The 16,967-nt window shown below is 41.5% G+C and overlaps 1 protein-coding gene across 3 annotated transcripts in view; it reads right to left on the bottom strand.

Moving 5' to 3' along the window:
* Positions 1-16,714, bottom strand: part of ift27 (intraflagellar transport 27 homolog (Chlamydomonas)) — a 36,136-nt gene extending 19,422 nt beyond the window's left edge. For all 3 annotated transcript variants that reach the window (XM_069907524.1, XM_069907525.1, XM_069907526.1), the window contains exons 1-2: positions 16,547-16,714; positions 8,559-8,638 (exon numbers count right to left, since the gene is read on the bottom strand). In XM_069907524.1, coding sequence (XP_069763625.1) covers positions 8,559-8,638; positions 16,547-16,580 — 114 coding nt within the window. In that variant the 5' untranslated portion in view covers positions 16,581-16,714. The remainder of the gene's footprint in view (positions 1-8,558; positions 8,639-16,546) is intronic.
* Between the last annotated feature and the right edge of the window lie 253 nt (positions 16,715-16,967).

Raw genomic sequence — 16,967 nt, 5'->3', positions numbered from 1 at the left:
GTCGTTGCCGGCTGTGGAGATCGACTCCCCAGCTGGTCCCCCCTCCCGTCGGTGTGTTTTTTTTCATGCGCGGTTGCGCACTTTTACTCGGCTCAGCGAGCCATTTTTGTAGTCCAATTTCTACCGACCTGAGGGAGCGGATTTCTCTCTCCACCGCGGGCCTCTTCGAACAGGTAAGGCCTTTTCCTTCATCTTCCGTTGTCTTCTCTTCCTCTCTTCTTACCGTTGGTTTCGACTTTTCTTTTTTCGTCGCCATCTTCTTTCCACCTTTATATTCACTTTACTTTGATTTTTATTTTTGTGCCTTTGTGTTTTGCTTTGTTTTTTCTGACTTTTCTGGAGAGGGCTGGAGTTCACCGTCCGGCCACTACTCCATCACGTGACTCCTTCTCCAATAAAAGTTAATTTAATGTTTCTCCAACTTCCTATGTGATGCAGCAAATCTGAAATCATCTTTGTGTTCAAGCTTGAAGTTGTCTATCATAATCCCCAATTTCTTTTCAGGAAGCAAACCTTATGGAAAAAAAATTGATGTCCAATGTAATCACTCTGGGATTTCTGACTTCACGTCTCATCCTCATCTCCAGTCTCTAAGGAATGGTGTCAATTGGCCACATAGTCAAAATTCCTCTTGCCTGATTCAGCCTTGTTTATTATAGATGGCACTTTGCTTTTCCACAGAACACAAAATCTGCCTCTTTGCAATTGCACCATGCCCATGTTTTGCTTTAAAGCCTTTCTCAGATAACAGGGAGGGCAGCAGCTGCTCCAAGCAGGCTCCTATCCTTTTGGAGCTGCATTCAGCGTCTTTAGGAGACAACAGCCTGCAAGTGCTTCCAGTACAGAAAGAGTATTTAAGCCACTGCCCATGTTTTTATCATCCGATTTATTAGATTCTTTCAATTTCACAGTTCAATTTGGTGTCCCTGACTCAAAAAGCAAAACCCAATCCTAAATATCTAAAATAAAAACAGAAACTTTGATACTCAGTAGGTCAGGCAGCTTCTAGGGAAGGAATTTTCCACAACTGCTTGACCTGCTAAGTGTTTTCAACATTTTTGTCTTTTAAATATTTATCTACATCTCTTCCTTTCTTGATCTCTCTCTGCTCCTTCCTAGGAGACAAACTTTCTACAGACATTTTCTACAAACCTACCAACTCCCACAACTACCTCAACTTCACTTCCTTGCACGTAGTGCCCTGCAAAGATTCTATTCCTTTCTCTCAATTTCTCAGTCTCCATCACATCTGCTCCAAAAATTAGGTCTTCCAGTCCAGATCATCAGAGATGTGCTCCTTTTCAAAAAATGTGGTTCCCCTTTATCACCACAGCCCTTACCTGTATCTCCTCCACTTCCCACACATCTGCCCTGCCCCCCACTGCTTATAGACACAAGAATAGGATTCTCCTTGTCCTCACTTACCACCCCACCACCCTACACATTCAAAATGTTATCTTCTGCAATTTCCATCACCTACAACATGATCCTACCACCAGACACATTTTCCCCTCTCCTCCCTTCTCCACCTTTCATAGGGACCGCTCCCTTCGTAACTCCCTTATCCACTCATCCCTTCCTACTAATCGCCCCCTTGGTACCTTCCCCTGTGACCGCAGAAGGTGCCACACTTGCTCATACCTCCTCCCTCACCACCATTCAGAGCCCCAAGCAATCCTCCCAATCTGCAGGAGTTATCTGCTGCATCCAGTGCTCCCATCGCCTCTACATTGGACGCAAACTGAGACATTGCTTCAATGAGCACCTTTGCTCTTTCTGCATCAATGATAGGGATCTTCCAGTTGCCAACCATTTTAATTCTGTACCCCATTCCCACGTTGACATAAGACCACAAGACATGGAAATTCAGCCCAACAAGTCTACCCCACAATTTAATCATGAGTTGATCCATTTTCCCATTCAGGCCCACTGCCCAGCCTTCTACCTATAACCTGTGATGCCCTGGCCAATTAAGAAACTATCAATCTCTGCCTTAAATACACCCAATGACCTGACCTCCACAAGTGCTTGTGGCAAGAAATTCCACCTATCCTCTGGTTGAAGAAATTCCTATGCTTCTCTGTTCTAAGCGGGTGCCTTTTAATCTTGAATTAAATTTCTCTCATCCTAGACTCTCCCACTGTAGGAAACAACCTTTCTGCATCTACTCTCTCCATGCCTTTCAACATTCAAAATGTTTCAATGAGATTCCCCTCTTTCTCATAAATTCCAACAAATACAGGCCAAGAGCTGTCAAATGCTTCTCATATGATAACCCTTTCATTCCCAAAATCATCCTTGTCAACCTCCTTTGAACCCTCTCCAAGTTAGCGCACCCTTTCTTAAATGAGGAGCCCAAAACTGCTCTCAACGCTCCAAAGTGAGGTCTCACCAGTGCCTTAAAAACCCTCAACATCATATCCCTGCTGTTATATTTTATTCCTCTAGAAATGGATGCCAGCGTTGCATTTGCCTTCACCACCACCTCAAAATGAGAATTTACCTTCAGGATGCACGAGGATTCCCAGGTCACTTTGCAAATCTGGGAATTTTCAATTTTCTCTCCATTTAAAAAAATAGTCTGCATATATTTTTTCTACCAAAGTGCATGACCGTACACTTGCCAACATATTTCATATGCCACTTCTCTTCCCATCATCGTAATCTGTCGAAGTCCTTCTGCAGACTTCCGGTTTCCTCTACACTACCTGCTCCTCCACCTACCTTTGTATCATCTGCAAACTTGACCACAAAGCCATTCACTCCATAATGGACATGGCTGTTCATGGCCTCATGTACTGCCAAACCCAGGCCACTGTAAATTGGAGGAGCAATAGCTAATATCCATCTGGGCGCCCTACAACTGGATGGCATTCACATCGACTTCTCTGGTTTCTGGTTGACCACTCCCTTTTCCCCCTCTCCCTTTGTCTTCTTTCCTCCGGCTCTCCACCCACTCCCTCTCCATTCACAGCACTTTCCCTCCCCCTCCTGTTTTCTCTTGGGCCCTCCCTTGGTGGGCACCTATTACCTCTTGCCGCACCATTTTATTCAGGTGCCTGTCTACATTTTGCTCATAGCTTAACGAAGGGTTCAAGCCCAAGATGATGGTGATGTCTTTATCTTTGCTACATAAAGTGCACTGTTTGACCTGCAGTTTCTCCAGCCTTGTCTTTTTATTTTTTTCTCCACCTTCAAACCTTCTTCCCATCAAATTTACCCTGGGACTGGTTCTGATGCCAAATTTCTTTTCAAGATAATTCCTACCTCACATCACACCGCACTCACACATCAAGCCAATGTTTTGCTGACCTACATTGGAAATTTTAGACTGGGAATAAACCTTGCTCCAAAATCCCTCCTCTTTCACTTCCAAAAGTTCCAGGTGAGTCCCTCAAAGCTTTTCATATTACTGCAAGTCATTATATAGAATGCAAGTTGCTTTTAGTCAAGTTTATTATAATCCAATTATACAAGTACAACCCAACTTAGAACACTACAGCACAGTTGGACCCTCAATGTTGTGTCAACACGAGAGGAGTCACGTGATGGAGTAGTGGCCGGACGGTGAACTCCAGCCCTCTCCAGAAAAGTCGGGAAAAACAAAGGAAAACACAAAGGCACAGAAATAAAAGTTACAGAAAAGTGAGTATAAAGGTGGAAAGAAGATGGCGACAAAAAAAGAAAAATCGAAAGCAACGGTAAGAAGAGAGGAAGAGAAGACAAAGGAGGAAAAAGGTGAAGGCCTTACCTGTCCGAAGAGGCCCGCTGCGGAGAGAGAAACCCGCTCCCTCAGGTCGGTAAATAATGGACTACAAAAATGGCTCGCTGAGCCGAGTAAAAGTGCGCAACCGCGCATGCGCGAGGAGTCGCGCACGCGCGTTGCGAATGAAAAAAAACACCGACGGGAGGGGGGACCAGCTGGGGAGTCGATCTCCACAGCCGGCAACGACAGCTGCAGAACACCTGCAGCAAGAAGAGACCACAGAAGACAATAGAAACAAGAAAGAAGAGAAGGAAAGGGCACCAAAGAAACAACAGATGGCCAACCCAGAGGAAGAAGAAGAGGAAGAGGAAGAGTACAGTGAAATAGAAGAAGAAAAGAAAGGCAAGATAAAGGATATACTTTCTCTTATTAAAGGATACATGGAGTCATTTAAAGAATGGCAAACACAGGAATTTAAGGATTTAAGAAAAAGAATAAACAACACAGAAGAGAAAATGAATAAAATAGAGATGACCTTAACAGAAATGGGAAAGAAAATGGACAAGATGGAAGAGCGGGCAGTAGCAGCAGAAATGGAGGTAGAAGACTTAAAAAAGAAATTGGAGGAATTTAATAAAAAAACTAAAGAGACACAAGAACTACTAGCTCAAAAAATAGATACAATGGAAAATTATAACAGAAGAAATAACATAAAGATAGTGGGCCTTAAGGAAGATGAAGAAGGCAAGAATATGAGGGAGTTTATAAAAGAGTGGATCCCTAAGACCCTAGGATGTCCAGAACTACAGCAAGAAATGGAAATAGAAAGGGCACATAGAGTATTGGCCTCTAAACCACAACCACAACAAAAACCAAGATCTATTGTAGTAAAATTCCTAAGATATACTACAAGAGAAAAGGTACTGGAGAAGACAATGGAAAAAGTAAGAGAGGGCAACAAACCACTGGAGTATAAAGGGCAAAAAATCTTCATTTATCCAGATATAAGTTTTGAACTCCTAAAGAAGAGAAAAGAGTTCAATACAGCAAAGGCGATTTTATGGAAGAAAGGGTATAAATTTATACAAAAGCATCCAGCGGTATTGAAAATATTTATTCCAGGACAACAAAACAGACTATTCTCGGATCCAGAAGAAGCATGAAAATTTGCAGAACAATTACAAAAATAGACTGAGAGAGGAAGACGGGTAATGAGAGTTAAAATGATCACGATTGATATGTATGTGGGTAAAGACAAAAATAGACTGAGGGATGAAGACGGGTAATGAGAGTAAAAATGATCACGATTGATATGTAGCGGGTAAAGAGGTATAAGAGTGAATAGAGACAATGTGCATACGTGAATGTATCTGTACTTAGAGGAAAATATAGATAGTATAGACAAGAATTAATAAGGGAAGGTAATGGAATAGAGAGAATAAGGAGGGAATTAAAAGAGTGACCTTTGTGACATATGAAAAGTGAAATCTTTTCTGGGTGGGCGGGGTGAGGGGAAATAGCGGTCACTGCAAAATCAGTTGACGCTTGCGAGTGGATTCGCAAATCCAAATGGAGAGGGGAGATGTGGTTGTCCGACAAGGGATAAAGGACAACTCAGGAGGGGAAGGGGAGATTGGGGATAAATAAGATAGAAATAGGAGAATAAGGAAAATGTTGGATGTTGTAGGAATGTTGTCTTATAAAGAGTTGAAAATAAGAAAACAGAAATGGAAAAGGAGGAAAGGTAATGATGGAAAAACGGAAAGAGAAGATAAACAAAATATAAAAGGGCTACGCTGAACTACATGACTTTAAATATTAATGGAATACATAACCAAATTAAAAGGACGAAACTACTAAATTTAAATGAATAAATGTATTCCATTAGAAAAAATAACATATAGGTTAAGAAATAATATTGAAATATTCGAACAAGTATAGGAGCCTTACATTAAATACAATAGCGAAAACCTACCGGGGACAAACATTACCTAAGTTGATGGAAGGAGAAGGAAAGAAAAGAATGGACTCAGTAGAATTTCTGGTGTATTTTTGTTGAATGACAACATTGTCTGACTGGCTTAATGCAACCTAGATTGTATACCTAAAATGAATGAGAGGGGGGTGTGGGGGGGTGGCTTGGGAGGAGCGGGGGGGAGAAAAAGTCACTGTATATGTGTGAAAAAGAAATAGTGTATATCATGGCTAATGTGATTTATGGTGTGAAAAATAAAAAATTTTTAAAAAAAAAATAAATAAAAATGTTGTGTCAACACATAGATTCCTAAAAGAAAGTAGTAACCCATCCCTACCCTGTAACCCTCTAGTTTTCCTCCATTCATTTGCTTGTCCAATAGTCTCTTAAATGCCCCTATTATTTCAGCCTTCACCATCACCACTTGCAATGGATTCCAGGCACCCACAACTCTCTGTGTAAAAAATAAATCTACCCCTAAACATTCCTCCCTTCACTATATACACATGACCTCTAGTGTTTCCTATTCCTGCCCTGGGAAGCAGGCATTGGCTGTCCACCCTATCTATACCTCTCATAATTGCTATCAAGTGTCCTCTCATCCTTCTACACTCCAAAGAGTGTATGATTGGAAGAGAAGTGGCATATGAAATATGTTGGCAAGTGTACGGTCATCTCTGCTAACCTTGCCTCATAAGATTTATTTTCCAATTTGGGTAACATCATGGTAAATCTCCTCTGCACCTTCTCCATAGCTTCCACTTCCTTCCTATAATAAAGTGACCAGAATTGAACACAGCAGTCCAAGTGTGATCTTACTAGAGATTTGTAGAGTTGTAGCATGACCTCTCTACTTCTGAATTCAAACCCCAATTAATAAAGCCCAGCATCCCAAAGGCCTTCTTAACTATCCTATCAACCTGTACGGCAACCTTGAGGGATGTATGGATTTGAACCCCAAGGTCCCTCTGTTCACCCATACTCTTAAGTCACCGACCATTAACCCTGTACTCAGCCTTCTGGTTTGTCCTTCCAAAATGCATCACGTCACACTTATCCGGATTGAACTCTATCTGCCACTTTTCCACCCATCTCTGCATCCAGTCTATATGCTCTTGTAACCTAACCTTCAGCTCCATCCACAACTTCTCCAACAAAATTAGTGACCCGTCCTTCCACTTCTTCATCCAGGTCTCATTTTTTTTTAAAATCACAAATAGCAGGGGCCCCAGAACAGATCCATGCAGCACACCACTAGTCAGGCAGAATAGTTTCCTCCCATTACTATTCTCTGCTTTCTTCCTGCAAGCCAATTTTTTATCCACGCAGCCAAGGTTCCACTGATCCTATCCCTCATGACTTTCTCTTGAGGGACCTTGTCAAATGCCTTACTAAAATTAAAATCCATGTGAACCACATCTACCGCCCTACCCTCATCAATTTCTTTTGTTACCTCCTTAAAAAAAAAACTCATTTAGGCTCATGTCATGACCTTCCCTTCACAAAGCCATGCTGACTATCCTTGAGTAGACTGGACTTCTCCAAATGCTCATAAATCCTATCCTTAAGAATCCTCTCCAATAGTTTGCCCACCACTCATTGGTCTATTAATTCCCAGGATTCTCCCTATTATTTTTTTTATAAACAGCATTCTCTGGTCCTCCGTGCAAACCCTGTAGACGCACAACCAGACAAAACACACATACAGACAAACAATACATTTGTAGGACAAGTATTCATAGATACAAATAAATATTGTTTTGTGAATGAGAGTCTCAGGTGGTTAGTGTGAGCAGTTCCTTTGGTTGTCCAGCTTCTCAATGCCTGTGGGATAAAGCTGTTCCTTAGCCTGTATCTCTTTCCCGATGGGAACAGCTGAAAGGTGCTGTCTGTGGGGTGGAAGGGGTCCTCAATGATTTTGCGCACCCTCTTCAGACAACAATCCTGGTAGATCACATCGATGGAGAGACTCTAGTGATCCTCTCTGCTCCTCTTACAGTCCTGTGGTTTGATCCCTTTCTCTGCAGCAACTGCACCGCACTGTGATGCAGGCGGCTGGGATGCCCTCAATAGAGCTCCTGCAAAAGGTTGACATGGTGGTGGCCGGTAGCCTTGGTCGGCTTCATTCTTCTCAGGAAGTGCAGTCGCTGTGGCGCCTTCCCGACAAGTGAGATGTTGTGTATCCACAATAGGTGGACTCCAAAGAACTTAGTGTTCTCTGCTCCCTCCACTACAAAGTTGTTGATGTGCAGTGTAGGAAGGTAATTCCTGAAATCCATGATCATATCCTTCATCTTGCCCAAGTTGAGTCAACAGGCTGTTACTCTCGCATTATATCACAAAGCTTTCCACCATTTTTCTGCAGGATATCCTTTGGGATACCAACATTTTTTTATTTATTCTCATTCTCATCAACATTGGCAAGAGCTATTCAATTTCTGATTATTGCTTTAATCAAATAGTCGTTCATATGAGGAAGCTAGAATAGAGGAACCAAAAAGGAAAAGAGAACCCGGAACCTGTAGCATCTCAACTCTTCTATTACATGTATGAAAGAAACTTTGGAGCACAGATTTGTTTAGTCAGTGGCAAAACACTAAAGACTAAATGTCACACTCTTGCTCGAGAACAAAGTGCTCAACAACATTTGGCTTAATTACTTGTAAGATACAAAATGCATCAATGGGTACATATAGAACCAGAAATATGCCTGTACTTCTAAAGCACAGCATCAGCCACTGTTGACCTGAATGAAAAGCAGCCTTGAGGAGATGAATTTCTGCTTTTACTTTTCTATGATTTTCTATCTCATTGTAAAATAACATAAACATCACTTCTGGACTTTTCCAAGGCTAAATTATAGATTAATGGACCTACCAAGGTGTAATTTTTCAGAAAATTAGCACTTTCATTGCGAAATACTTGTACCAATGCACTCTTCCCAACAGTGGAGTCACCTAAAAGACAAAATAATTACATTTAAAAAGTATAGCTTAGTGGAATATTATGTAAAAGAGAAAATAAGAAAACAAAATATTAACCCTTTGGATTGTGTCCCTGTTTTCAGGGACTACCAACAAGCAGACATAATCAATGTCCCAGATTTCAGGGATGACCAGTTAGTGCATATACTCCATGTCTTGGTTTTCTGGGACTGTTTTTATACCCAACAACCATCTGGTTTGTATGGTGTTCCAACTGTAGCTTACCCATGGACCCAGTCTGGAAGGTTAAAAATGGCCAAAGCTCAAAGGGTTAATGTTTCATGTCCAGAATCATTCTTCACACTGAGAGATTATGTTACGTTTTATATTGTATATAGATATGTTTTAAAAGGAGATAAATTGTGGCAGGTTTTAGTGTAGGTCACATTTCAAACACTTCAAAACAGATCTCATTTAAAATGTCAGAGCTCTGCTCAAGCCGGACAGTCCAGGCTCCGAGTGCCTTTGCAAACACTTTGAAGGATGCCTATAAGGACTTCACAAGTAGGTGCTAATTGGACCTGCTGTGGAGGAATGGATTAGTGCTCTGGAAAGCAACAGACGAACAAACCCAAAATATTAGGTTCAGAGTCGCAGTCTGTATGAGTGCAGTTGGCTGTTCAAAGAGGGTTATGTGGTTTTATCAGAGAGAGAGAGAGAGAGAGAGAGAGAGAGAGATCAGTTCTACAGTGTTACAACAGTAACAGCAGTTGGGACTGGAACAGGACAAGCTGACAAGCTTGTGGAAAAACCCCATTTTGAAGACAGGTTGTGAGTTCTTAGTTCAGCCTGGTCAAAGCCCTTGTGGTCCATACAAGAGAGGGCTGGCTGCCTAATGTTTCACTTGAAATAAGGGAAACAAAAAGCAACTCTGTGATGAACTGAAAGAAATAACTTATCATCTGGAAAATCCTGATGGGACAAGTTTCTTCGGCAACATACCGAAGTGGCCGATCAGAAGGAATCAGTTATGGGTGTCCAATGTACAACAAATCTCTCTCTGAAGACTGACAAGAAGTAGTAACCATTTACTTTTCAAGTACCAAAGCCTAGTAAAATTCACAGATGTTAAATTCTGTGCACAGTATAAGATTTTCCTGATACCGAGGAGTGAGAAGTGAGATTGGACTGTGAAGGGGATTATGTTAGGTTAAGTTAATAGTAATAAGTTAAAGTTTGATCCTGTTTTCATGTTTAAAGATAATTAAAAGTTACTTTTGTTTAAGTAACCATTTGTCCTGGTGAATTTCTATTGCTGCTGGGTTTTGGGGTCCTCTCAGCTCATAACACTTGGGGGCTCTTCCTTTAAGATTGAAAATTGGAGTTTTGGGATCTTTTGTTGGAGTTTTTGTGATTTATAGTTAACTAGTTTTTCCAAGCTAATTTAAAACTTGTGTGTGTGTGTGTGTGTGTGTGGAAAAACAGCAGCAATTGATGTTAGTACATTTTTTGTCACAACCATCTCCTGCAGAGCTGAAGAGCAAGAGAAAAGAGGAACTGATGGTTATTTCTAAGGCATTAAAACTGACTAAAGTCAAGCACTGGATGAGGAAAATACAAATACAGAGGATTATAGCGAAATATTATATAGGTGAGAGGAAAATTGTTGATAAAGACTTAGAAAATTTTCCGGAGGATAGATTTGTTGAATTTCAATTGCAATTGGAGAATTTGAGGGTGGAAGAGCTAACAGAGAAACGGAGGGTGGTAGAAGAAAGGGAGAAACAGAACTTTGAGTTAGAGAAACAACAAAATGAGGCACAGGAGACTGAGGAGAATATATGAGGCAGAAGAAAAATGGAAGATTAGAGTTAGAGGTTAGCTAAAAAACAAAGAGAAGATATTGAAAGGGACAGACGGTTTCAATTAGAGAAGTTAAAAATTGAGATGGAGGAAGGAAAGAGAATTGAGGCCGTAACTCCTGGGGAGAGGTTTTTGGCTAGTAGAGAGGTAAATCCATAATCCTCCTTTTGATGAGGGAGATATAGACACATATTTTCAGCTTTTTAAAAATGTTGCTGAGAACTCAAGATGGCCAAAAGAAAAATGCCCTCTTATGCTCCAAAATGTATTGAAAGGAAAAGCACAAATTGCATCCTCTAGTTTGATTACAAAGCAAGTTTCAAATTAGGATAAACAAGAAGATTTGAAAGCTTATGAGTTGGTTCCAGAAGCATACAGACAAAAATTTAGGAGCTTGGTGAAAACATGGAACCAATCTTATATGGATTTTGCTCTGGGAAAATCGGTATGTTTTGACCATTGGTGCGCCTCAAAAGGAATAAATAATGATTTTGACAGATTGAGAGAATTGATATTAATTGAGGAAATTAAAAGGTGTGTTCCAAAGGATGAGAGAGATGTGGGGACGTGGCAGCAAACGGCCAGGTTAACGGATGAATATGCCCTGATTCACAAAAAACAAATTTCAGTATAGTGAGCCTTTACAGAGGGTTAACGTGGAACAGATTAGTAAACCTGTTCAGAAGGTTAATGTGGAGCCTGAAATTAAGTCTGAGGAAGAATGTTAAGAGAAAAGATGAAGGTAAGGTGGAAAAGGACAGAACTTCTGGATTTGTATGTTATTTTAGTTTAAAAAAACCTGATCATGTTATTGTGAATTGTTTAGTGTTGAAAAGGAGGCGAGAAAAGGTGGTTTTACTAGAAATGTGTATTCAGACAGTTGAATTTAAGGAGAGCATATGTTCCAAACCTGGTAAGGGTGTCATGGATGTTTTCAAACCTTTTGTGTCAGAGGGCTTGATTTCAACGAAGGAGGGAGAATCACAGGTTTCAATTACTGGGGCTGCTCAGTCACTGTTGTTGGGGAATTGATCTTCTGATCAAGAGTTGAAGACTGACACAGGGGAGACAACTTTGATTAGAGATATTGGAGGTGAGGTGGAGTCAATATCTCTTCACAACATAGTGCTGAATTCAGAATGAATTAAAGGACCTGTTGTAGTAGGAGTATTTCAAAGTTAACCATGCAAGGAGCCTCATTTTTATTAGGGAATGATATGGCAGAGGATAAAGCTGGGTCAGTTTTGAGATAAGGTTGAAGAAGATTTTAAGATATATCCAGCATGTGCTGTTTCAAGGTCTTTGTCTAAGAAAATTGTTAGAGACTTGCCCAGTACTTCTGAAATAGTCTTGAAAAAGCAGATTAATTGTGAGAATAACTATTTCGCTTTGTCAAGGAAAGAGTTAATTCAGGAACAGAGGACAGATGCAGATCTTATTGACTTAAGGGACAAAGCAGTAAGTGAACAGGAGATTAAAGAAATTGTTAATGAAACCTTATTATGAGGATAAGGGTAGTGGAGAACCTTCTGTATCAGAGATTTTAGTTGTTGACAGGGTTGATACAGGTAGCATTGTGGAATATTCGAACCTGAGTATTTCGCACTTTTGTTGGGGTGGCGGGGAAGGTGGGCAGCAGGAAGATAGCAGATATATGACCCGACCACAATTCACTTGAAATGAGCTAGATCTTCCTCCCAACAGTTTACTGCACTATATGGTAAACATAAACTTACCGTTTTCAGACCTCCCACTCCTATCTATCTGGTCTTAACCCTATCACATTGGAGGACAGGGACAAGCCATCTGTTTTGTGGAAATTCTTTGACAGTTGGTAAAACCATATTCCACAACATCGCCAGGTGCTGACAATTTTGCATGCTTCTGATATTTAGAAACTTTCAAAGCCTATATAAAATTAAACATTGTAGAAATAAAAGTTTTTAAAATACAAGTGCCCTCCATAATATTTGGGGCAGATGTTTTTTTTTCCTTTCTTTGCTCCACAGTTTACAGTTTGTATTCAAACAATTCACAAGATTAAAGTGCACCTTCCAGATTTTATTCAAGGTTACTTGAATACATTTTTGTTTGACCATGTAGAAATTACCACACCTTTTATACATAGTCCCATCATTTCAGGACACCTTAATCTTTGAGACATTTAGCTTCATGGGTGTTTGTGAGTACTCAGGAATGTTTAATTGCTCCATTGGAGCAGGGATAAGAGAGCTGGGCTGTTTTTGATCACTTTTGGAGTCTATAGTTGCTATATTTTGACATGAAGAGCAGAGTTGTGCCCAATCAACGCCAATAAAAAGGTAAAGCTTCCATTATTGGAACATAATACTACATTTAGAATGTAATATACATGAAATTCTTTAACTTTTGTCTACCATAAAGCAGACATTGTCCAGTTCTCTTCACAGCACCTGGTGTTCCTTGACAGTCTCCCCTCCAAGTACTGACCAGTCCTGAGCCTGCTTAGCTACCAAGATCAGACAATCTCAGGTGTATTCAAGCTATCAGGTGATGAGGCCAAGAAGCAAGAATAAAACAGTAAGAGACATCACCCAAGCCTTAGGATTACCAAAATCAACTGTTTGGAACATCATTAAGAAGAAAGTGTACTGGTGAGCTCAGTAATCGTAAATCTCCAAATGCCTGTCTGACAGATCAGAAACTCTTCAGGAGGTAGATGTGGACATGTCAGCAACTACTGTATGCAGAAGACTTCATGAACAGAAATACAGAGGTTGCGCAGCAAGATGCAAATCACGAGACAACCGCATGGCCAGATTACAGTTTGCCAATAAGTATTTAAATGAGCCTGCAGAATTCTGGGAAAAAAGGACTTGTGCACAGATGAGATTAACCTGTATCAGAGTGATGGCAAGAGTAAAATGTGGAGGTGTAAAAGATCTGCCTAAGGGTCAAAGCATACCACCTTGTCAGTGAAACATGGTGGGTGGGGGTGTTATGGCCTGGGCTGCCACAATGCACTTAGGTTCATTGATAATGATGGCAAAGCAAAATTAATTCTGAGGTGTATAGAAACATCTTATCAGCTCAAGTTTAAGGAAAAGTCTCCAAACTCATTGTCTTGCTGTAGGATGAAGCAATGTTTAATGATCCCAGACATATTACTAAAGCAACAAAGGTGTTTTTCAAAGCAAAAAACTGGAAAATTCTTGAATAGCCATGTCAGTCACCCAATCTAAATCCAATTGAAAATGTCTTCCATATGCCGAAGAACAAACTTAAGGGGACCAGCCCCCAAAACAAGATGCTGCAGTAGAGGCCTGGCAGAGCATCCACCAGAGAAGATAACTCAGCTCCTGGTGATGTCTATGAATCAAATTCTTCAAGCAGTCAATGCATGTAAGGGATATGCAATAAAATACTAAACACAACTACTTTAATATGCACAGCACTGCAATGACCCAAATATTACAGTGCCCTGAAATGAGCAGACTGTGTATAAAAAGTGCTGAAATTTCTATATGATCAAACCAAAATGTACACAAAGACCCTTGAATAAAATCTGGAATGTGCACTTTAATCACATGTGAATTGTTTAAATACAAATTGAAAACTGTTGGGCAGAGGCAAATAAAGGAAATAAAAACATCTTTGTCCCAAACATAATGGAGGGTCCTCCCCCTCCCCCAAGTTTACAGATAAAGCTTTACTAATATACTTGAATACTAATAAAGATAAAGACTTACTAAACAGGGACAAGGAGACACTTTAAGAGAGTCAGCCAAACGGTAAGCGGAATCAACCAACTCTTCATCCTGGACGATGCCATTGCTGTTCACACAGCTGCTATGAGCAAAGCGCGACCAAGGCTGAATATTTGCTCCCATCTTCACCAAAGGTTTATGTGTTACTTCAGAGAACATTTACAATTTTAAACTTCTATTTATTTCAATTTTTAATTTATTTATTTCCTCGATTTTTTTTGTTGACAGTTGCTTGAATTCTGATGACAGGGGTTTTACTGTATAAAGTGAATACCTTGAAGAAGGGATCAGGCCTTAAACATCGGTTTTACATCTTTACCTTCTGCTGAGTACCTCCAGCATTTTTGCAATTTTACTAATATTTCAGTTGAACTGTGAGGATCACTACTGGTGGGACAGAGTTTCCTCTGATTTGTTACAGTGTAATGCTGAGAGAGAGGAATGCACAGTTGGGGGGTTCTGTAGTAAGGAAACACAGATAAAATAAAAGCAAACCTGCAGAAAAATAAGACAATAGCAGATAAAATTCAAAATACTCAGTAGGTCATGCAGCATCTGCGGGAAGAGAAACCAAGTTCATCTTTCAGATTGAAGACCTTTTGTCAAAACAAGCTGCACTGTTATAAATGCTTTCTTTTGAATAAAACGATATTCTGATGGCTGCAGACACTGGAATCTGGAGCAAAAAAAAACCGCTGGAGGGAAAGCAATAGCTGATGTTTGAGATTGAAACCCTTTATTAGAAAGGAGCATAAAGGGGAGATGGTCTGTATAAAAGCAGGAGTGTGAGGGGTCATGGAGGATGAGGTTTCTTCAGCCAAAGAGTCACATTTTGCAGAAAAAGCCCACTTCAGATGTTGTAGAGTGGAAAGTTCATCTCAAGAAAAAGTGTGGCAGAAACAAATAATTTAAAAGAGATGATGTCTTTACGAGAGACAGGGTAAGTAGTCTAGATGGCTATGTGAGCCCGATTATATTTTAAAATTGTACAGGCAATCTTCCCTTTCACTCTCAGTCTTAAGTAGGGTCTCGATTTTGAATGTTGACTACTCCTTTCCGTCCTCTGATAGAACCATAGAACTCTACAAAACAAAAACAGGCCCTTCAGCCCATCTACTCCCTACTGAACTATTATATTGCCTGGTCCCTCCGATGTGCTCCGAGTCCATGGCCCTCCATATTTCTCCCAACCATGTACCTGTCCATTATTTCTTTCAATGTAAAAATCAAGCCCGCATTCACCACTTCAGCTGGCAGCTCATTCCACGCTCCCACCATTCTCTGTGCGAAGAGGTTTCCCCGAAACATTTTTTTCCCCTTTCACCCTTAAGCCATGGCCTCTGGTTTGTAGCTCACCTGCCTTCAGAGAGGTTAGAAAAAGCAGATAAATGCATTCAACCGTCCCCAAGTCAGTGTACTGTGGGAGCTTTCTGAGTGACAACAGTTAGTGTAGCAGTTACCGCAACGCTGTAACAGTACCAGCGACCAAAATTTGAATCCGGCAGGGTCTGTCAGGAGTTTATACTTTCTCTCTGTGAGTTTCCTCTGGGTGTTCCAGTTTCCTCCCAGCCTTTTTTTTAAACGTAGACATACAGCACAGTAAAAGGCCCTTTCAGCCCATGAGTCCGTGTCACCCAATTACACCCAACTGATCTACAATTCCCATATGCTTCTGAAAGGTAAGAGGAAACCGAAGCCCCCGGAGAAAACCCATACAGACAAGGGGAGAACTCCAAACAGACGGCACAGGATTCAAACCCCGGTCCCGCTCGCTGGCGCTGTAACAGAGTTGCACTAACCGCTAGTTGCCACCCCTTCGTCAATGTGAAAATTGAGCCTGCATTCCCCACCTCAGCTGGCAGCTCGTCCCACACCCTCCCCACTCTCTGCGCGAAGAAGGTCCCCCCAAAATAAAAGGTTGGCGTAGCGGTGAGAGCAACGCCTTTGCAGCGCCAGGGATTCGAATCGCGCGCTGTCCGTAAGGACTTTGCACGTTCTCCCCGTGTCTGCGTGGGTTTCCCCCGGGGGCTCCGGTCAATGGGTGGAAATTGGCCGCCAAGGGCTCGTGGGTTGAAACAGCCTGTCACCGTAAACATCTCACCCTTGACCCATGACCCTGTGGCCCTGTCACACCCAACCTCAGTGGAGAGCGCCTGCTTGCATTTACTCCCTCTCTATACCCCTCATGGTGTGGTGAGGTTGACCCCTGCACCAAACTGGAAGGCTCCACGTTGACCCCAGGCCCGGGTCCTCCTTGGCCGCATCACCCAGGAGCTCTGGGGACACCCTGGCAGAGGCTGGAGGCGCCATATAAATGCAACCCTCCACTTACCGGCCAGGAGGCATTTGGCCCGCAGCTTCACCATGGTGGACTCCCCCGCCTCATGCACCGATCACCTTGATCAACCCTAACCAGCAAATGATCGACTACAACTCATCAATCACCCGCTCTTCGGCCCTTCATTGCCGCCTCCTTGGTTACCACTCCCAACAATGCCGCCCGCCCTCCTTCTCTTACATTGGCCATCCGCACTGTCGATCACATTTTATGTTATATAATTGGCGTAGTGTACGCCAATCACATTGTTACCGCCTTTAGGGGCCTTTGGACTGTCGATCAAATGCTTTACCCTATAGAAATAGCCTTTCGGACGTCAATCACGTTATTCACCGCCTTTATACCCTCAATCGTTGGTCTGTAGACTGTCGATCAAACTCTTTGCTAGTTAATTGGCTTATAGGATGTCAATCAC

This window comes from Narcine bancroftii, chromosome 13 (assembly GCF_036971445.1).
Source record: "Narcine bancroftii isolate sNarBan1 chromosome 13, sNarBan1.hap1, whole genome shotgun sequence".
NCBI classification, from domain to species: Eukaryota; Metazoa; Chordata; class Chondrichthyes; order Torpediniformes; family Narcinidae; genus Narcine; species Narcine bancroftii.
The sequence above is the reverse complement of the archived record's forward strand: the minus strand, read 5'-3'. Positions and strand labels throughout refer to the sequence as shown.